Source organism: Chlamydotis macqueenii, chromosome 2 (genome assembly GCF_036417535.1).
Source record: "Chlamydotis macqueenii isolate bChlMac1 chromosome 2, bChlMac1.mat, whole genome shotgun sequence".
Classification (NCBI taxonomy): domain Eukaryota; kingdom Metazoa; phylum Chordata; class Aves; order Otidiformes; family Otididae; genus Chlamydotis; species Chlamydotis macqueenii.
In genome coordinates this window covers 46,787,156-46,808,967 of record NC_141557.1, presented here as the reverse complement: position 1 = coordinate 46,808,967, position 21,812 = coordinate 46,787,156, and the positions used below count along the sequence as shown (strand labels likewise).

Here is a 21,812-nt window from a genome sequence, read left to right as displayed (position 1 = left end):
CTGCATGTGTTGTATTTGGAGCTGGAAAGTGGGAATAAATATAGAAAGATGTGTGTGCTTTTTAATTATAGCTGAACCTTGAACTCTGCTCATTTCCCAGCTGTCCAGCACCAACTGACTTGCCTCACCTATGTTTTCGGTAGAGCACTTGAAGACAGGAAAACTGACAATAAAAAGTGGTAGTTGCCTGTGGTGGCAGTTTCCTAAAAGCTCAGAAGCCAGCAGCTCACTCTTTTGTCCTCCCTTATAAATTAATTCGAAATCTCCTGTGGAGAAGATTCCTGGCTGCAGCTGAGGCTTTGCTTCAGGGACCTTTCGCCCTCTGCGGCCGGGCGGCCTCCAAACTGCCCTTGCACACAAAGCTCCTGTTAAAAATAGGAGCAGGTTCGAGCTGTCTTAAATTTCTAAAATTACTACTGTGCAACTGGTGCTTCAGAAGGAAACACTTCTAATCCTCCTTTTAGAGTGAATTTTACCATCTTTATTTGAAGACCAGTTCTAGGGAGATACCTGTGGTTGCAGAGGTATCAGTGGCTCCTTCTGTTTATGTTTGTGTTTAGTTAAAAAATAGCTCAATCCCATTTCTAATGAGGTGTGTTAGTGAGGACTGAAAGAGTAGCTATTTGTTGCTTTTTCTAAAAGGCATCCCTCTCCAAAGGATTCCAACCCAAGACAGAAACATCTGGGTGTCAGGTGAGACTAGAAAGATGGAAAAAAACCCTAAGTTTAGCAAAGTGAAGCCCATTTTCTCTCTTACCTAGGCTGTAACTGAGGAATCTCTTTGGAGATGTGCTGGAGTAAAGGGTTTAAAATGGAAAGTTTAAAAAAAAGCTAGTTAGAAAAAAAAAGAAAAGGAGGGGAGTAATAACAATATTTCTCTGGGTAGAAAATACTGTATTTCCATATGAGATAAAAAAGGGGAATGGAAGTCACAGGAGTGTAAGTGAGAGCCTGTTTTGGCTTGTTGCGTGCAGGAGAGTAGTTACTGCTGAAAGCTCAAGTCCTTCCCACCGGGGCAGCAGCCGTACTAAAATGGGAGCTGGACGCAGTGGTGGCTGACACGAATGGATGGAGAGGAGGGTGTGTGGTGGGGTGGGACTTCTGATACTCAAAGGAGAGTGGTGCCGGAGGGAGGCCTCCGCAGCAGTGGTGTTTCCCTCACGTGCGCATACCTCTATGAGTGGCAAGGCTCACAAGAAACCCTCCAGCTCAGGGGTTGGTTTCCTGCGCCAACGCTGTGGTCTGCAGGGCCCTTCATGCAGGAGTTGTTTGCTCCAGGGGCTTGGGAGGCGGAGGGAGGGCGTTTGTATTTCCCCCTCCAGCAGCGTGCTTTGCCGCCTGCCTTACCAGGCTTGTAAAGGCATAGCTGCACTGATTTTCTGATTCATCAAACCTCTTTGCTCTGCAGCTGCTTAACCAATGCCCGGGGTGCTACATGCTGTCCTACCCTGTGCTCCGGGAGGAAATGTACCCGAGGGGAATCCCCACTTTTGAAAACTGAGGTGATTTCCCAGTCCCCCGGACCATCAGCCACGAGCTGAATGAAGGGCACGCAGCCCTGTCGTTACCCAGAGAGAGTGCGTGCCTCTCTGAGGCTTTGCTGTCATCTGTGTCACTGCGGTAAATATGATGAGAACATTTTATCTGCCAGAAAAAGAAATATCTGTCCGGCCGGTGTTGTCTGTCTAGCTGCAAAGCAGTCTTGAGCAGCCTGTGTGGAAACTCTGGTTTCCAGCTGAAAAGTAAGTAGTGCTTTTAAGGTCAAGAGGAGTTCATCTTGGACACCATCCAGAACAATCTTGTCTTTGAGAAGTCCAGGTTGCTCGTGATTTCAATCCTAAAATTTCTGCTCTGGTGGAACGATGAATAGCTCTGCTCCAATAAATAAAATATACAAAATTACCTATTAAGGTAAAGCATATTGTCCTCCAGATATTTATATCTGCTGTCCTGCTGTTTTCATTTTAGCGAGGATTTCTAATTTTGCTCGTAGTTGGATTTGTGTCCAAATGTGCGTTAGTTTCCCAGATACAGAAAACAGAGAGGGTCTAAGGAGGGGAGAGGGGTTGATACGTCATGGTCCCAAATTTCCTACTCCCTCTGTTTCCTAATACACATATGTTCGGAGATAAATGACAGAGCAATTTGATGAGCAGAGCTACGCATACGTTGCAGGATTCAGTTGTCAGGAAAAAAAAAGTACTGTTTTATCTGAGCCACTGGCATGCAATGCAGAAAATTTGGCTTAGAGGTCAAAACAACAGATTTAGAATGATTGCTTTGGCATAAATGTCTCATTTATCTTCTTGTTTGTTACAGGGCAGAGAGACAAACAAGGCAGCTTTTTTGCCGAGAGGGAGAGGAAAAAACTTTGGGCTCTTTCTGCGGGATTAGTAATAAATTATATTTGCTTTAAAGGAGGGCCGTGAAAGTAGGTTAAAAAAAAAAAGTTCTCAAAACCCATATGGCTATTTCCTGCAAGCTCAAGGTGTCTGTTTCCGTCTTGTTTTTGTTTTTTTTTTTTCCCCAGCTTGTGGCACAAACAGTTGTAGTTATCGAATGGTTTGTTACACATTAACCATTTAAGTTAAATCATCCGTTTATACCTCCTCAGACCACAAAAAATGCAGGTGTTTTCAGATGTTGACATTTATTGTGTAGGTAGTAAGGAGACCTTATAAATGAAATAGATTTAACTAGACAGTATTGCTCTAACCTATTGTGGTGTTTTAGTGTTTTCTCTAGAATTCAGCCAGGCTTATATCTGACTGCTGCAGATGGCCTGGAAAACAGACGTTTTTAGTTCTGCTGGCAGTGTAATTCAGAGCGTAAGGGTCTTGTACTTGAGCCACTTGGTCCTCAGAGGAAATCTGAAAGCTAAAAAAGTGCAAGGGAAGCGTCAGAGATGACTGTGAAGGAAATCGGTAGGCGAGGAAGGAAGTCAGAAAGAAAAAGAACTGATTGCAAGGTGTTTTGAAGGAGCGTTCAATGTTGAACTGCAGCAGAAGGTCCAAGACTATTACAAAGAGGTGGGCAACCTTGTATGTTTGCCAGATTACAGAATTCGACCTTTGGCATGTCAACATTACTGCATTACTTTCTTTTTCTTTTTTTTATTGTAAGGTCAGATTAATGTTGATGTCTGTGTAAGGGTAACAGGCTGGTGTTCCAGTGCCAGAGTTTGAAATAACATGAGCTGGCAGTCTCTTGCCACCCTCTGGGGATATATATGCAGGTTTTTTTAATATTTCACAATGTAGTTCTGTTTAGAGGTATCAAGGGTCATTCACTAAACGAGGAAGCGAAGGTATCGAAGCAGTGTGTCTGCGAGTGCAGCCCTCTGCTTGGGCTAATTAACCTTGCTGCAGTGGTTATAAAGCATGGCTACTTAGAGCGATGCAGCTCTTGGTGTCTTTGGGGATGTTTGTGTTGAATAAGCATGCCCCATATTGGTCTATAACCCCTGGAACAACAAGACCGTGGTTTCTATTGGTATCGCTAAATAACTCTACGAGTAGAAAATCACCTTCTGCGAGTGTGACTTAATCCCAGGTAACAGGACAGACAGCCTTGCCGAGTTAATTTCCCCGCAGCACGTGTATGTGTATGATTATCTTCAGATGCAGAAACTACCAGGATTTACTGCTTGCAATTGGATATAAAACCACTATACTGATTGACACACGTGTGAAATGTGCAGATCTTCAAAACAGAGAGTGCAAAGTACTGCTGGTAATCCTTCCTCAGCATCCCTTTAATAAAATTATCGTGCAAGAGTCCACGTGGTAAACAATATATGTTTTGTTTTGGTTTTTTTTAGCAAAAGTAATCTCAGAAAAGATTCAGCTGTGCCTGGCTTCACCAACAGTTTGGGAGACAGGCAAGGTATCAGTGCGTGTTTCCACCCCAGTCTAAATTGCTGCTTTGCTCTCACTGACTTTTTGTCTTCAGTCTCTCAGCTCGCTGGTGAGAAATCCTTGCTGTTTGGCACACAAAGTACTTGCCGTAGGTGAGAAATGCCAGGGCAGTTTTCACGGTAGGATGACAGTAAGTACTTGTTCCTCTCCTGGTCAGATTTTGGGACGGTAGTGCTTTGGAGTCTGAGCTAAAGGGGCTTTGCTATGGTCGAGGTATCCTCAGTAGATACCCCGCTGGAAAGGTGCGAGTGTTCAGCTCGCACACGGGAGATGCAGTCAGGGTTTTATCAGTGTCCTAGTGGACTGAGTTGCCTAGTCGCCTGCGTGTGTTTTAGTGCTGGCTGAAAGTGAAATCGTTAGGAAAATGTGAGAAAAAGGGTTGAAACCTTTAATGGAATATGTTTCCAGTCTTTCTGGTCTTTTTATCTTATAATGTCATCTTTGGAGTACTGGTTTTTGTTAAGAACAGACATAGGATTAATTGTGCTGTAAAGATTTTAGGGGGTTTCTTGTAATATTTTAATGGTACCTATGAGTAATTTTCTGAGTAGTGGCTCAGTAAGCACTGAGGCCTCTTCCATACCGAGAGAAATTTAAAAATTGTGCTCTCATATAATTTTGATGCAGGGTTACAGTCACCAAGGACACAGAGATTGCCTCCCCCTCCTTCCTCCTCTGAGCCTCTGCGTGTTTTGATGACAGTTGGTGGGTGATGGGGTGGGAAGCCAGTTCCAACTGCTGCCTGGTTTTGGTGCATTTTAGGGAACAGGGCGGCGACGCCCGGAGCGATGCAGAGTGGCTGGGCACAGGGTTGGAAACTGGTACCTGAGCAGGGACTCCCTGGATCATAGTGCTGCTTTGTCCCAGGGTAGCTTTATCTTACCTCTGAATTTCGAAGCTTCTAGGGGTTTTCCCTAAAAAGAAAAACATTTGAGTATTTTCCTGCAGCAGTTTGCTATCAGCAAGGGAGAGGTGTTGCTTGGTTGTGTGGCTGACCATGGTTTTGCAATGTTTCTCTCTGAGGAGCCATTTCTGACTTCACCTGTGGTTGCTTTGCCGTTAGAGGCGGCTGACTTTTTCTTACATGTGCCAGAGCATGCTTTTCGCTTTCAGGCATCAGATCATTTTCTGAGTTTTTTTTTTTTTCTTTTTACCACCTCAAATGTGAGGTGAGAGCGCAGAGGACATTTTTTACAATACAGCTGGTATAGTTGAGAGAGAGACTGAGCATCTTAATGGTACTGGAGCAACTGTGTCTTAGCGCAGGTTTTTTTAACAGGCATCCTGTCCTCCTGCCCACAGTTTCACCAAGGCTTTGATCTGACCTGCGGTGTCTGCTGGTTGATCCCAGTCTGAGTTTACTGGATTTGGAGGATGTGCAGGCACCTAAGTGACCCTTTCATGCAGCCCTGGTTCAAGAGCGAATTGGAAATACTGACGCTTCTGTGTCAGACTCCGTGCTGCATCCAGCAGCCAAATTTATCTTACAGCTGTGGCGCTCTAAGGGCTGATTTTTGTAATGACAGAGGCTCAGGGTTGTCAGTATGAAAGGGACCCAGGAGCAGCTACCAGTCTGCAGTGATTCTCGCCCATCTGCTGTGCAGATACCGCAGGGGGTTCCATGGTGCTTAGATAAGTGATAAGTGAGGTCCACGCTGCCTCCTCAGCGATGCGAGGGTCCTGGCCATGCATTCCATAGGGCCCTGGGATCTGGACATGGCCCTGTACCATTACATTCATCAAGAGCAATCTCTTATCTTTGAACGTGGTGTTTGTAATCTCATTGTGCTTTTAAGAAATAATGGAAAAGCAACTTCAAAAGAGAAAGTTGGGTCCGGCTCCCCAGCAAACAAATGATGCCGCTTCTAAAGGAAAGAGCTGTCGTTTGAGGAAATGATGGACAAAAGCACCAGCATCCTGGGAGTGCAGCCTGGTGGTATGCCTATTATCAGCTGCTAAGCAAAGTGTGTTTATTTTAGCGCAAAGGCACTAGTGACTAAGCTTGAAATATTCTGAGATCGGTGCTTAAATGACCTCGAGGTCATCCTGAAGGTCCCATAGCTAAACAGATTAATCAGACATGTTAGGAATCAGCAGTACATAAAAGCAGGAGGCTCAAAGCTCCTGTCAGGAAGAGGAACAAGAAATCTTGTAACAATGAATGAAGATGGTAAGGTTGAAATGCCAAAGATTTTTAACAGTCTGAATTTTTTCAGGTGAGAGTAGCTAAATTCAGGGTGAAGTGAAAGTGAAATATGATCAGGAGCCAGCAGCTTAAGACATGTATTAGAGCAATTGATTCTGAAAGTGGTTTGATTAGTGGCAATTGATTCCTGGGTTTATCAAAGGATATCATCTCTGTAGTCATTATGATGCATATTTAAAGTAGGCGGTGATCAATATGTGATTCCCTATATGCTTTTTAAGTTCTCAGTCCTTCCATTCGGTGAAATCACGACAGCATCTCTGTGTTCAGGTGAAACCTGTGCCAGCCTCTGCAGGCACACAGTCAGAAGTATCGCTTTTGAGAGGGACTTGTTTAATGTCTGTCTTAATTCTCTGTCCCGTGGCAGGGAGCTCAGCACAGGGACTGAAGCCGCTGCCGCCCTGCTCTGTGCTGTGGGGCAGTCCCAGCAAGGTTTGTTTTACTGTTGTGGCTGCAGCCAGAATGTGCATTTTCCAGCTCCACCGGGATGGTCCCCAGCACAGACTGGGGAAGTGAGCTTTTCCTGCATATTGCTTTCCTGTGTATACGATGAGGAGATGCTTCCTCACCTCAAAGAGGTGGTGGTGGAGAAGTCCGTTCCGATGTGGGCAGGGAGAGGCTGAGAGCGGCAGAGGAGGAAACTGGCTCTGTTTGCATGCACCGCTCCTGCGGCAGCTGCAAGGGTGCTTTTTTGGCAAATTTCCATTTACACTTTTGCCAGGGGCTTAGAGAGTTGTGGAGAGGTGCTAAAAATAGTAAAAATGATCACGTCTTCCCTATAGAAAGTAATTAAACCATTCCCTCCTTTCCCTTGAAGTGCTCTTGGTGTCAGCACCTTATCTTCATGGGCCCAGGTAACACCAACAGCCGAATTATAAATCCTTTATAAAGGGGTTTATCCCTCTGCTGAATGAGCTTGCAGCAGAAGCCCAGGCACAGCGCACTGGCTGTGGCACCTTCTCTGAAGGCCTGTTGCCATCAATCTTGACCTGCTGATGTCACAGGGTTAAAAATATACTGGGTGCAGAATGGCCGGTAAATGCTGTTTTTGTCACCGTAGAAGAATGACGTGATGGCAGTGATCCAAATGTCATCCCCTCTGCTGTGACGGCTGCTGCCCCCAAACCGGCCATCGTCTGAAGAAGTGTCTCTTCGTTGCATAGCTCCTCACCGCTGCCAGCTTATCTTTAAGGAGAGATGTTGCATACAAGTGGAAAGTCACTTGGGCACCTGCCCGTTGCACTGAACTGGAGCCTGTGCTACGGCGTAATTTAAAATCAAAGTTAAATGGTTTTTGGGTTTTTTTTTTGTTTTGTTTTTAGGAGTGCCGTATCCCAATCCTGTATTTAAATCAGCAGGAGATTTTTGGGGTTACTTCTTCCTGTGTTAGGCTTGTTGTTAAGTCGCTTAGGACCACCGTTGACAAGGGTGCTGGAAATCCCAGGTATCCCCATGCCTCTCCTTCCCTTCTTCAGAAACTGGGACTGTGTGACTGCTGGTGAGCGTGCCGGGCTTACCTGTGGACAGGCAGGCAAACAGGAGGGGTTATCATACAAATACGCACCCTGGGTTATGGGCCACAAAGCTAACATGTCCAAGATTAGACACTTTTTATATTGGGCTCTGGGTCCTGTTTTTGTGTCGGCAGTCCTGGCAAAGCATCAGGGTGGGTGAGAGAAATCAGAGTGGACGCTTTCAGGTTTGTTGGGTTTTTTTCCGTGTCCTGTCCGACATCCACATTGGTGCAAGGATGGGCTGGCCTCCGGGTAACACGGTTGTTCCCAGCGAGGATTAAAGGAGAATGAGAGGCGATGAGCATGTTGGAGTGGCATGCTTCTGTCTCCAACGCTGCCCAGTAAACACGTGGCTGAGCAACACCAGCAGCTCAAGCACGAAACAGCTGCACCTGCAAACGTGGCTTGTTCCTTGAGAAACATACTACCGTGTCTTCTGCCCGCCTTGTAACCTGGGCAGGGCGCTGAGGGCCACTGGTGAAACGTTGGTCTGGATTCAATCCACTGGCAAAACTTTAGAGCTTCACAGGAGCATCTCCATTTCCCCAGGAGCAGTGTGAGTTGTTTCCCAGCCTGAGGGTGCCCTCTGGCGTATGCAGGAGACGGTAAAGCTCGTAATTTATTGAAGTGGTTTTACTTGGCTTCTTCCTTTTCTTAATACTTTGCAGCCAGAGCGGTTAATCGTCGAAGGCATGCCATAAAGCACCGAGAGGTGAGCTCCACACCGGTCCCATGTGCCGTCTGGGTTCACACACCTAGCAGCTGAGGATTGTTTTTAATTATACGTGCATATCAAGCAAGGAGCTGCTGGGCCCCACCTGGTCTCTCAGTTCAGATTTCCTTCCAGTGATGCCTGGCAAGTCCCTGAAACCAGCCTACGGCAGATCCTGCTCCAGCTGTGCCCAGACGGTGCTGCTCCCCCAGCCCTGGGCAGTGCCTCTGGGCACGTGCTTGGGGCTCCTTGGCCAAGCAGAGCCCCTCCGCTGCTAGGCTGCATTTCAGACCCCTGGCTGAATAGGGAAACCTGGCTGCAAAGAGGTAGGAGCAGCTTTTTATAAACAAACAAAACCCATCCCTTGTCTCCAGCAGGAAGGCGAGGCGTTTAGAAGAAGTGGCAGCAGCATGAGCATGTGTTGCCATAGTTATGGGAAACTGAAAACAGACGGTGAATGTGAGGCATAAACACAAAAGCTGCAGTAAATATAAATCTTCTCCGTGTGTAGAGTCCTTTCTGGGAAAAACTTTATCGTCTTATCTCTGTTAGGACATTCTGGTTTGAAAAAATATGTATTGTAAGAAAATGCTTTCAAATTTTTGTTGGCAAATGCAGTAATGAATTTGCTGGTAGGGAGCACAGAGGAGCATGTTTGGCACTCCGACGTTGCACTCTGCTGGAGGCAGACTGGGTGGTCGGGTGTTGCAGTGGCTTATCTGGGAGCTGCAGGTTGAAGACACCTTCTAGTGGAACAGCATGGGAGGTCACATTTTGAGGAACGATGTCAAATATGGATCACCATCTGCATGTCCTTTATTCTCCTTGCTCCTCTCCTGAGGTGTTTTCCAGAGTGAGTGAGAGTACCCTCACTTGCTCTTGTCAGGTTGTTTCGTGTTGTAATCTGGCAGGAGGTGGTCCAGGCTTGCAAAGCTACCTCCTCCTGCCTAGGGGTGGGACTGTTGTCTGGATTCAACGACTGGCGTTCTCCAGTGACCACCAGTGGAAGAGGAGATGGGGTTAGTCATGCTGGAAGCTGGGAAGACCCCTGTTGGGGTTGGATGCTTTTCTCTAGCTGTGCAGCAGCCATGCCCAGATGTCCTCGTAGTTGTTCACTTCTCGGCAGCCAGTTTTTGCTCACATTTTCTCCCCGCTCTCTGCTGACCTGTCTCTTCTCTCTGTGTTTTTTCCTCAGGCCGAAAGCTGAGAGGAAAAGCCTTTTATTTTGTAAATGGCAAGGTGTTCTGTGAAGAAGATTTCCTGGTAAGCACACAGCTGACCCTTGTTCTGGCATGTCTCAGCCTCTGCAGCAGGGACACAGCCTTTTTGCGTGGCAGCTCTGCCCACGTTTCACACAACTCTGGTCCAGCATCCTGCCTGGCCTTTCTGCTCCCCCTTTACCCAGGGCCAGCCCCAGCCATAGTGGCCACCCACACGTTGTGCTGAAAGTAGCTGAGTGAAGGACCGTGGTTTTGCAGTGCAGAGCCTGGAGTTGAAGCCGTAGCTTCTTGCAATGGCTCCTTCAAAGTGTGTCTCTGTGGCCATGCTGTGGAGACAGGAGTGAGACGAACGGCTCAATGAGTGAATTTCCATTTCTAATGAACTGGTTTTGCTTGGGTGTCTCAATGGATGTCTTCCCATTGGCCTCAACAGATTTTTTGAGAACATACCCGAGCATGAAGCAACTCCTTGGCTGGTGGAGCTAAAAAGCCGTATACCTCCCTGCCCTTGAGCCCTAGTAGATTAAGCCTTCATTGAAACTTGATAAAGTCATATTTGCCTATTTATTGAGGAAGTAATTTCTGTCAGAGAGAAGTGAGTTAATCTTCTTTGCTCTCATCAGGATATTCAACACAGGCTGAAAATGGAAAGATTGGTTAAATGCACGTAAAATATTTCGTTTTTCCAGTTTGCATTTCCACCATTTAGAGAGGACTGAAACCTTAGACAGATGGTGTATTGTGCCTGAGGTGCATGTCGTGGACGTGACAAGCAGTTCCGTACCGTTAGATTTTAGCAATAACAGCAAGAAAGGTGCTCTGAGCCAGACTTGAATGTTTTACTGCCAGAGAGCTGGAACGATACCACTGACCTTGGAGAAGCTCCAGTACACCTACAATAGTGTAACCAAAGGAAGAATTTGGCTTTCTGAGCCTATATATACAGATGTTGTGGTATGAATTTGTGATAAACACAAGTAAGTTCCTGGCGTGTAGATTCACATGGTCAAATAAGAACGTAAGTCTTATTAGTAAATGCCTTATCTGCATGTGCATTTATGGTATTTACTTAGATACTTAATTAAACTTAAATTTAAAACTTGAAAATTGCAGGAACTCATACTCCTCTGAACAGTGGAAGTCTGATGTCTTTATAGAATATCCTCTGGGGACTCATCCACTGCTTCACATACTGAAAAAAGCACTGGAAAGTTTAGCTTGTGTAAGGAGTACAAAAAAAGGCCAAGCAAATAACACCCCGTAATATGCTGTTGTTTATGCTCGACTAGCCTTGTGAAATTTTAAGCCAATTCTTTTTTGTCCTTGCAGTATTCTGGTTTCCAGCAGTCAGCTGACAGGTGTTTCATTTGTGGCCATTTGATAATGGACATGGTAAGTGGCAATTGCTTTAGGAGAAAAAATCCCACAGCTTTTTAGAAGAACGCATCAAAACCAAAATATATTCATATCCAGTACTGTCTGTTATTGTCTGGTATCTGCCTATTGTGAGATTGGGAGCAGAAAGAAAATCCACTAAGCCTTTTGTTGATTTTTGCGAGGAAGTGAAGCTGGCACCCTGCTGTATGTGACTCTCCTCCCCCTGTTTTCAGTGCAAATTGCAAATCAGAGCCTTCAGCTCTTTCATCCTCTTTTGAGCTTCCCTGGGCAGTGTATTCATAATCCTGTCGATGCTTCCTGCTCAGAAGTGCCGTGGCTCTGCAGTGCTCCCTCGCTGCGGGGCATCACTGCGGCTCTGCTGAGCCTGTCTTTCCTGTAGTCGAGCCGTGGCTTCCCATGTACCTTCAGGATGAAGCTGCTGTCTTGGTGCTGCTTGTTGTGGGTGCTGGAATGTGCTGGGCTGATACCTTGGGGAACAGGTTCGGCCCCGAGTATGTGATCCAGACCTCAGTTCAGATCTGTCCAAGTCCTCAAAAACTGTTCAGTAGATGTGTGGACATCCTGCTGAAGCAGGCAGTTCTCATTAGCCTACGACAGGTACCACCCCTTCAAGATTGGCACAGAGTGGGTCACGGCTCAGGGGGTCACTGGCCTTTAGCTGGCACGGGGCAGCATTCGGTTGTGGGTGATTCAGAGGGAGACAAATTCATGGTCAGGTAGCTGGTGAGCTACAGCTGAAGCAAGGAAATTAGGAATTTCTGAGTGGTTAGTTCACAGCACGCCGCCCAAGATTTTCTAATGCTTATCGTTAATTATCTTTGCTTGCCTGCTTACACAGGAAAGCGTTAGAACTGGAAAAGCTATTTTATACTCAGAAGTGATATTCCAGGTAGTAATTGCTGCCCCAAAGCCAGCAGGTGAATTGTAGCTGTTGAGTTCAATACAGTTTCCATAGTCTGTGTTAATTAGAAAGCCAGGCTAGTGAGTACAAAGCTCTTGGATAGCTGAGGCATTATGAAAACCTAGCAACAGTACTTGTTTCAGCTTCTCATGGAGAATATAAAGATGTATTTCCTTTTGTTGGCCTGGTTTGTCTTGCCTTGTGATCCTGCTAAGTATTCTCCAACTGGTGGCTTCAGAAATTATTTTCTTTCCTTTACATCCTGTCAGTTCTATCCTTTGTAATGCTAAATACCTTGACCGAGACTCTAAATTGTTTTCTTACCTGTGCTAATAATTCATTTCTCTGGAACCAGATGATATATATTGATTCCAGCTGCCCTTTCCATCCCTATTAACTCATTTGTCTGATGAGGTGCCTGAAAAAAGACACAGCCCTGCTGATGAATTTGCAACATTGTCTGATATAAAGATCTGTGTTTATTGTTGGCTGTTCACATGCTTTTATTCCTGTCTCTTGGTTTGTTGCAGATCCTGCAGGCTCTAGGGAAATCATATCATCCAGGCTGCTTCCGATGCGTGGTCTGCAACGAGTGTCTGGATGGTGTGCCGTTCACTGTAGACTCCGAAAACAAAATCTACTGTGTCAGAGATTACCACAAGTAAGAACAAAACAAACAGCAGAGATGCTCCAATCAACAAGCTTCTAATTTAGCTTTCCACTAATTAGGAAGCATGGATTAGTAAAATAGGGACAGGATTAGAAGGCAGAGGTTTGAGGATGGGGCTAGACCCTAGAAATTCCTGATGTCGCTCCTCTTGCCCTGGCATCAACTTTCTGTGTAACTCTGAGGAAATCACTTAATCCCTGGTCTTCAGCTGCCCCTTCTGCAGAGCAGAGATAGTGAGAAATGGTGCTCGTGAAGCGTTCAGTGATCTAAGAAATCAGTGCACTCTAAAGCAAGATTGTGAATGCCTGTTGAAATTGTGAGTTGTTTTTTGAGTAGTTGCAGAGCTGAGTTTGACTTTTAAAGAATGCTTTTAGAAATCAAAGTGAAACTTTTATCCAGCTCTAAATTAAACAACTGATAAATCCCCTTAGAAAACCACTTGTCATTTAGTAAAATCCAATGGCTGTTCTCTTAGCTGGTAGTTACACTATTAGAGCTGCATACATTTTCAGTGTCTATTTGGCTCACTTTGCTCCTTGCTCCGTTTCTGAGCAGACAGAGCATTAAGAGTTGCTCGGACAGTCCTGTGAACTGTTCTGTGTAGTGCCAAGACTAGAGTTGCCTCTGTGTGCCACCGATGTTCTGAAACGATGCACGTTTCCTTGCTGTTTCATTTAATTATTTATTTATTGTGTTCCGTGGTGTTGTAAGGACGTAAGGAACCTTACGGTCCCGTGGTGTTTTCTCTGAGGTTTCCTGCCCTGGTGCAAGGCTGCCACTTCTTTTAATGTGTTTTTCTGGGGATGATCCTGCTCAGTTCCTCGTTATGCCCTTCCAACTCTCTCAGTAGCAGCAAAGAATTTTACAGTGGGTGTGGTTTTTTTTTCGGGCACTAAATGTAAAATGTAAGGTCTCTTTTTGCCTAACTAAGCAATGTGTGCCAAGCATTATTACAATCAATCCTAAAATGAATTTATGATCTCGGGATGTAAAGCTTTCCTGTGGATAAGTTATTTACGGTTGCAGCTTTTAGTCTTATCGCTGAGAACATACAGGCCTCTCTTTTTGTGTTGATCTATAACTTCCCTTCGCTTTCTCCTTGCTCTTCCAGAGTTTTAGCTCCGAAGTGTGCAGCATGTGGACTTCCCATTCTGCCCTCCGAGGTGAGAGCCTTTTATTTCGTATCCCCTCTGGGGAGGGAGCGTCATGTCTCAGGCCTCGCTCTCTTTCATGCTCGACCCTATATCAAGACAAATGTCCTTGGGGATGGGGAGAGATGATCACTTCCAGCGTGCAACCTCTTGACCTAGGCTCATACACTGCCTTTGAGGTGTGACCCTTCTTTTGCTCGATAACGAAGCTTGTTTCTGCTGAGCCAGGCTGCTTTTTTCATCTCCTGCAGGATTATACTGCTTTTAGTTTTATGTTCGGATACCTTTCCATCAATAAATGTTGGCGGTGCTCGTGAATTACCTCTGTGTGACCCCTCAGGGATGAAGTCGTTTTAATACTTAGAGGAGATTAATCTTGGGCAAAACCAATTTAAAATGCTGAGAAATTAGATATATTGAAATTACCAAATCATTAATGCCTGATTTGAGATAGATGTGACTGTTAAACAGAGAAAATTTAATATTTCTGATGTTACATTTTAAATTATATCTGCAGCTGATGATGAAGCATTACTGTAAAAATAACTGCAGGTGGCAGGATTTATTTGTGGTGTCCAGCCAGCAGCTCAAATGCATTTGTTCAACATTCACATCGCTGCAGGAAGCAATCTACAGAGGGTATGTGTCTGATCCTGCTGTAATCGTTTGTAATTTCTCTTTTCCTTGAATGCTTGCAGGGGTCTGATGAGACCATTCGGGTTGTGTCCATGGACAAGGATTACCATGTGGAATGTTACCACTGTGAGGTAGGTCAGCAGCTTTCTCAGGGAGTGGGCACTTAATAGTGATAACTACTGTTATTTTTAAGGTGGAAGTAAATCTCCTCCCTTCCAATAGCAGTAGATGAGCAATTCAAACCTTGCATTGTGCAACCCTTCCTATCGGTGGCTGAGAAATTTCCAGTTTGAGGACAATAGTTCTTGCACCGATGTATATCAGCTGTGATTTCATTTGCTCTCTATAAAATTTTGGGCAAAGAGTTAATTATTACTTTTAAACTTGGCAGTTGATTTGATAATGAAGGAAATGTGGTAACTTAGTAAGTTTCCATTCCTGCCTTTCAGAAGCCTTGAGCTCCAGATCACATTCGTGTATCTGATTTCCAAGTCAGATTGTTCAAAAATGCTAAAGTGATGACTGATCCTGTCTGGTGTAAGTTACCTTCGCTCTCCTGGGAAATGCATGTGTCATTGGGGCTGGAGGAAGGATATGGCTGCACAAAAAAATCCCAAGAGATGCTAGCTTTTAAACACCGTTTTAAACCTCCATGCAGGGCTTCCCAGAGAGCCTTCATACTTCTGCTCAGTGAATTAAAATAAATAGATGTCTTCTCTCACTGTGCTCGTATGCAGTGGAAAGAGGCCCTGACTCAGCAGGCTGATTTTACATCAGTACAACTGCAATTAATGTAATGTGAAGAGGTGAAGCCTACCTCAGAGTGTAAGGAGACACGAGCACATTTAAAATACACAGGGCTGCACCTTGCCTTGAGATAAAGCTTATTCAATAAAACTGCGTAAGACAAATTTGTACAAGGCTGCCCCTCAAAACGCCTATGTCAGGTGTTTTCCTTCTTCTGGCAAATGTTGGACTTACTAGGAAGGAGCTGTTGGCTGGGTGTCCTCTGTCCTTGCCACAAAATCACCCACCTGGAAGCCCGACCCTGCTTGATGCTGGAACATGAACACATGCTCTAATAATTTGCATGGCCTCTCTTTGCAGGACTGTGGGATGGAACTGAACGACGAAGACGGGCATCGCTGTTACCCGCTAGATGAACATTTGCTTTGTCACTCTTGTCATCTGAAACACATAGAGAACGGCACTACCCCAGCAGCTGTGTACCAGCACCACTACTAGCCAGCGTGGCCAACATGGGAAAGTCCAGACAGAAGACTTGTTACATGATCTCCCTCTCTCCACCCTCGGTTGATTTGCTGTGCATGTTTTTTTACCAGTCAGCGATGTTCCTGTCAAAGGATATGAGAGATTTTTGCTGGATTGCCAGAGTCTGTATACGTCTGAGTTCCAGCTGTATCAAACCGCGTCTACTTGACCAAGAATGTGGCATGTTATCTAAACTGATCTGTTTACTTTTACGTGCCTTTTTCTGCTCTCTGGAGAATCCTCTTGGCTCATTTTGGAAGATTCTTCAGTGAAAGCACAACTTGCTGACATGCCCATGAACTCAGATTGTGCCATGCACAATTAAAAAGCCAGAGGCTGACTTACCTACCTGCCTGCCTGCTGATGACATCCCATCAGTCTACAAAGTGTTTCCTGACAAGCACATTTTATCAGATTCCCTGAAGGACATCAACCTATTAATACCAGTTTTTAGACACTCTCTCTCTTTTTATTAATTCTTTAGCAAAAGAAAGAAAGAGGTCTGTGCCAAATGTCGTGCTCAGGCCTTCCAGTTAATTCTCAAGTCTGTCTGTAAAAGCACCAACTCTCCAAGCACAAACCAGGTGTGCAGGCTGGCAAGCGGAGGCTGACATCCCATTTCAAACAGAACAGAAAACTGGAACAAGCTAGGCTAAGCTACCGCGGTGACTTGGGGCCTGGGCTTGCATGTCAGCGTGATACGCAGGGACCAGTCTGCTGCGTCAGAGTCTGAATAGCGGATTATATTTGGAAAGGAAAGGTCGGGATGCTGAAAGTGTGGACACTGGGGAAATCCAGCCTCATTCTTGCTTGCAGAGCTTGCTTTGGAAAAAAGCTCTCCGTACACAGACACTTGCCTGAGTTTTTCAACTTGTCGCCACAGCTCAACCCCAAGCCTGGCCGCTCCTTTCTGTGGTGTTTACCCAGCACAAAGCCATTTCATAATGGTGCTTATTTAGAGCTCTGGGAACAAACTCGAGATCGTTATGAAGGCTTTGTTACACAGGGATTTAGAGCCCAGCTCCACAACCTGTACTCAAATGAGTATGTTGGTATAAACAGATTTGCTCCCATGAATAATAATGGCTTATCTGAGCAAGGGTTTAGTGAGTTTGGCCCTTGCTTTCTGTTCTGATGAGAAAGCAGAAGGGCAGATGTTTTTTCTTTTTGAACCTCCCTGCTTTATAGTCAAAGAAATCTGCTCCCCCCGTATGTGTTACATATAAGATAGGTGTGCCTGCAGTGTGTGTTCTGTAGGTACCAAAGCTGTGCAGCCCCTCGTGTACAGGTACAAAGTTTTTGTTTAAGAAAAAGCTTTAATTTAAAGGCTTGGATGCAATCAGGGATCTTAGCTACCCTTTCCAACATATGGTGTGGAAAACTAGTTAAATCCTAACGTATCCATGCTATAGATGTAAGTTCAGTTCTGATTGATAGAGGACAGGATGACATTCTTGAAAATCTTTTTAGTGAGGAAACTACAATAAATTAGCTGAGCAGTGGCACTGGGACTGCTGACATGTGCCGAGAACCCGCTATGGGTCAACCAAACCTCTTTTCCCATAGCATGAATGTAGCTAGATAGGTGCTTGAACTTCGCACCATGTAGTCACACTGCCTTGTGTACACATCTGCAGCAGCACGGGTGCCGGCTGCAGTGAGCTGCCTGTCTCTGCCCGTGCGAAATACCACCGGCCTCCATTTTGAGTGATGCGAGCTCCTGCACTAAGTACTGAACAGAGGTGCAAGCGTCTACTGTAAAACAGATGAAGACCAGTAACCTGTTAGCACCCTCCTACACATCTGTATCAGCTTGCCTCGGATGAAGTGTGATCATCTGAAACTGCCCAGGCCTCAGGAGCTTGGTGGTTTTGGCGTGGAGTTTCATCAGGCCAGAAGACCACCCAGCCTTCTGCCCCATCCAGCTGTAAGCGCCTCTGCCTGTTGCTGCTGCTCTTTGGGGTGGGGATCGGGCACGTGGCTGGAGGTTTGTCCCACGCAAGAAACGATCCAGGGCCCCAGCTTTCATGTTGCTTGGCTCTGCGGTGCCATTTCTTCTGGGGACGTGCAACCCCCCCAGTGAGTGACTGAAAGCTCAAGGGGAAGGACTTTCCCTCTGCCGTATACACAGCTCAGAGCTTAATCTGTGATTTTAGAGGTAAAATTGGCCCCAAATACGTGAGCTTCCGGGAGCCTTAAGTTCGACCTTCAAATGCTGGATAGCGAAGGGATCAGAACCAACACAAAACCCAACTGGTGCTGTGTCCAGGCAATATGGATTGGGGACAACCAAAATACCCCAGGCAGATGCTGCCGTGCTTTCCTCGCAGCGTGCTGTGTCCACTTGTGGCCTGCAGCGCAGCTGGGCATGGAGGAGGTCTCTTGAGATGTAACTGTGATCTTGGGACTCTCTGAAGGGACTGAGGTGGGAAATAACGCCAGCTGAGTGTCCCTGGTGAACAATTCAAATTGTCCTGGGCAGGTGGTTCCCCTCTCTGAGCTTCCTTTGGCGGTGAAGGCCAAAGTGGCTTCATCAAAGCGGCTTTTGCAAGTGAGCTGGTAACACCAGCCCTAATCTGGTGTTCTGTCTTTGAGAGACCAGCTACTACATGGCTCATGCTTTTGCTAGCTCTTGATTTTTAGAGCAGCCCCTCGTGCATTTTCTGGCTTCAGTTTTGGGAAGATCCGAGAACACTAGTGAGGCTGATACTTTCTTTTTAAGCTGCCGTTTAAACTACTGTCTCACTCTTGCAGCCTTTCCCACAACTGCAAAATAAGCAGGCAAGAAAAGGAGAAGAACAATTTTCGTTCATGGAAAGCCTTGAGCAGCTTGTTTGTGGAGCCTCCTTTGCATCAACAGAAAGTTTGGCCTCTGCTCCCACATGGTGTCTTCTTACTCCTGTCAGCCATCCCATGTCCCTCGGCGCTGGGGAAAGGAAGGCTGCCCTACTTTCAGTGTTGAGGTCCAGTATAAATTATTAAGTGCCACTGCTCTCCTTTCCTGTATTTACAAAGAGCTAGAAACGACAACGTGAAGGTATTGAAAGTGGAGCGTGAGTTGGTGGTTTTGAAGCTGAAGTGTCTGTTGCATTCCCCTGCTCCCCGATGTGTGCTGACTTGCACCGCTTTTATCTTTGGGAGTCTGAATTCATTTCAGCTCCTTATTATTCCTGCCTTTTCTCCTAGGCTGTGGGTGTCTGAGTCCGTCTTGATTGTCCCCGGCTTGTCTCTGGTCCTGCAGCTGCCTGGTGGTGGGTCTGGTGGGGAGGCAGGGGCATCTTGCACAGCGGGCCTTCACCTCCACCACCCACCAGGCATCTGTGGAGCTGCAAGCCCTCACTGCCTGCCTTCAGGCAGCTCCCCCAAAGGAAAAAATGGGCAGGCAGGTAGCTCTGGAGCTGGAGATGTGGGGCTTCCCGTGCTCCACGGAAGAATTTCAGAAAATGTGTTAAATTCTGCCAGTCACCTGGCTGATACACGTTGGGTTTGGCTGTTCTTGTGAACCTTCCTGTCTTTTTATTTACTAAGATGCCAAAATGTGCTATGAAAAGCTGATCTTAATTCCTCTCCCAGCCTGCTCTTCTGGCTGGTTTTAGGGTAAGGGACCCTATGAAGTCCCATTGTGCTGGTAATGAGTAACTCACATGCAAATACTTACTCAAGTGAATTCCCTGAAACTTGCTTTCAGGAGCCAGAGCTTAATAGACTTTTTTGTTCAGATCATGCTGTTAAATTTCTGTTGCTTAGAATAGGGAAACTCATTTAAATAGGGATTTTTGCATAGAAGCCAGGGGAAAAGCCCCAGCTATAGAAGCAGCAGACATTTTTCTGTGATTTAAAGTGTAAGAAACACCTGTGATCAAAGTGATTTCGGAAACTGCCCTGATGTTCCAGAAGGAACAGCATTTTCAAACACTCTGGTGAGGAGCATTTGATGAGGTCTGTGGCTCTTCAGTTTCTGAATTTCATTTGGGGCTTTTAAAATATTTCCCCAGCCTTTCAGGGCTGGAATGTTTGTTTTTTTTTTTTTTAGATATTTTTACTACAAAGTGAGAAGCTCCTTGGTCTGGAAATGGTGGAGTCTTACCAGCATCAGATGTGCTGTGGCAGATATGAAAGGGGGAAACTGGGCTCATAAGAGCTAGTGCAGGTCTGGCTGGTCGTTCGAAAGGAAGGGGTATCTTTGGCTGCTGAGAGAAGAAAGTAAATATCTTCTTGTGCTTTCTCTTTGTGCTGATTTGTAGTACTGGGCAAATATCTGGCATCCCTGAATTTCAGTATTCGGGTCTGTTGGTAAGCACTGCTGCGACCTCCTCCTCTCCCTCCTGTGAGTTCATAGCCCTGAGAAGGATCACAGGTCCACTCTTTCTCATAAATTTAGCCCTGGAAATTTTGCCACTTTGTTCTTTGAGCAACAGCAAAACTGGGTCCTTCCTTAAAGGAAAATGGACACACACTCCCCATCCTTACTTGAACACTTTGACCTGATCTTCCAAATTACCTGAGTATCAGCCTGCTGCTGGTCGATGTGGCAGCTTTGTACTCCGTTGCTGTTGCTAAGAAAATGCTTAGTCCTTAGATGAAGGACTCTGTCTGCGTTAAACTTGAAGTGCACAGGCAGGCAGTCCCAGTGAAACCAGTAAGTCTGTGCATGTACATGAAAATCACTGCGTGTGCGTAGGTCAGTGTTGGATCAAGGGCGGAGTGATTTTTTTTTACAAGCAAGATATCCCTGGGGATGAATCTGCAGCAGTGTAAAAGCTGCCTTGAAAAGATTGTTGAAATTGACTGACAACTTTTTTATTCAGTAAACAGAAATACGTACATAAGCAGTGGGGGTGCACAGAGAAAGAAAGATGTGACTTAAAAGATGGAGTATGGTAGGGAAAAGAGGGCAGATGATCACAGAGATCAAGGGAGAAGGCGGCAGGGAGGGGATTTGCTTTTGTTTGTTGCATTTCCTGGACATTTACGAAAGGGGGTTTTTGAGGGGAAGTACACCTACGTACACTGCTCTGGGCCATGCCCCTACCATGCCGGCCTCGGCTGCATGCTCTGTGTCCACTTTTGGGGTTGTGGGTGCTGTCATGTCCGTGCGCATGGACACACGGCACGCGCTGCCTGCGAGAGACCTGCCTTTCACACCTCTGTGCCCATCCTGAGTGGTTGTAGGTGCATTTTGAGCAACCCTCTGTACATGAATGTAAGGATGAGTTATTGCTCCAGGCTTATTGCTGGAGAAACATCTCTGGAGTCAGTACCTGCAGGCAGGGAAGAGCTGTGGCCAGATACATGTCCCTTTTCCCCCATCCTCTGAGGCTGAGTGCCTATGTCACTGGGAGAAGCTGTGAGGGGATTTGCCTCTCTTGTCACACTGCACTTGTGCATTCATTTTTCTTTTCCGTTTCTGCATCCTGCCACTTGCTGGCTGCGGTGGCAGTAGGAGTTCTTAGTGGAGCCGATTGGGCAGACGTCTTCCTGCAGTGAGCCCAGACAGAGCCCGGTGCTGCTCACCCATTCTAAGCAGCAGCAAAATTAAGCTTTTCTGAGCAAAAGATCTTCACCCTGCTTTCTTCCAGGGCAGCCAGAAGCTTGCATGGCAGTATGCATCAGTAGCCCACTAGACAGGATGAGAGATGGGAAGAAACTGTCCCTGTGTGAAAATACGTGGCGTAGAGCCCCTGAAGGCGGATGACAGGACAGGAATGACCGGGATGAGCAGTTCCCAGCCTTCCCGGCACCGACCCTCATCCCTGAGCAGCAGGTCTGCAGTGTATGGCCAGACGGGGACCTTGGCGCACACACAGAGGCTGTGATATTCCCTATCTGGAAAGCAAATCCAGAGCCTGGCTAACGATACTGAACGGTACTAATTATTTTGTTTATGTTTCCTTCAAAGCTCAACTTGAGGAGAGAGTATTTTAGGATTTGTGCTGGTGTAACTAACCTTAGCCACCTGTGAACAGAGCCCTCTTTTCTTCTGTGCTGTTAAATATTTATAAAGAACGAATTCTAGCAGTGGGGGTGAAGCTGCTGGCCTGTTGTGATTTCAGTGATTAAAGACAATACCGTAAAGCAGTGCTCAGTGTCAAGTCTTTCCTAAAATTACAATGATTATCATCGCCCAGAGTCCACGGGGGAGGGAGTTATGCTGTGAGATGATGGTTTCCCAGTCTCTACCTTCTTCCTCTCCCCCTGCATCAGTAGCTGGAGCG

General features: G+C 46.0%; 1 protein-coding gene across 1 annotated transcript in view; it reads left to right on the top strand.

Annotated features, from left to right (window-relative positions):
* LIMD1 (LIM domain containing 1) overlaps positions 1 to 21,675 on the top strand; it is a 34,724-nt gene extending 13,049 nt beyond the window's left edge. Inside the window, exons 3-8 of the mRNA XM_010116333.2 lie at positions 9,545 to 9,612; positions 10,899 to 10,961; positions 12,399 to 12,529; positions 13,650 to 13,701; positions 14,388 to 14,456; positions 15,433 to 21,675. Coding sequence (XP_010114635.2) covers positions 9,545 to 9,612; positions 10,899 to 10,961; positions 12,399 to 12,529; positions 13,650 to 13,701; positions 14,388 to 14,456; positions 15,433 to 15,570 — 521 coding nt within the window. The 3' untranslated portion in view covers positions 15,571 to 21,675. The remainder of the gene's footprint in view (positions 1 to 9,544; positions 9,613 to 10,898; positions 10,962 to 12,398; positions 12,530 to 13,649; positions 13,702 to 14,387; positions 14,457 to 15,432) is intronic.
* The last annotated feature ends 137 nt before the right edge of the window (positions 21,676 to 21,812 follow it).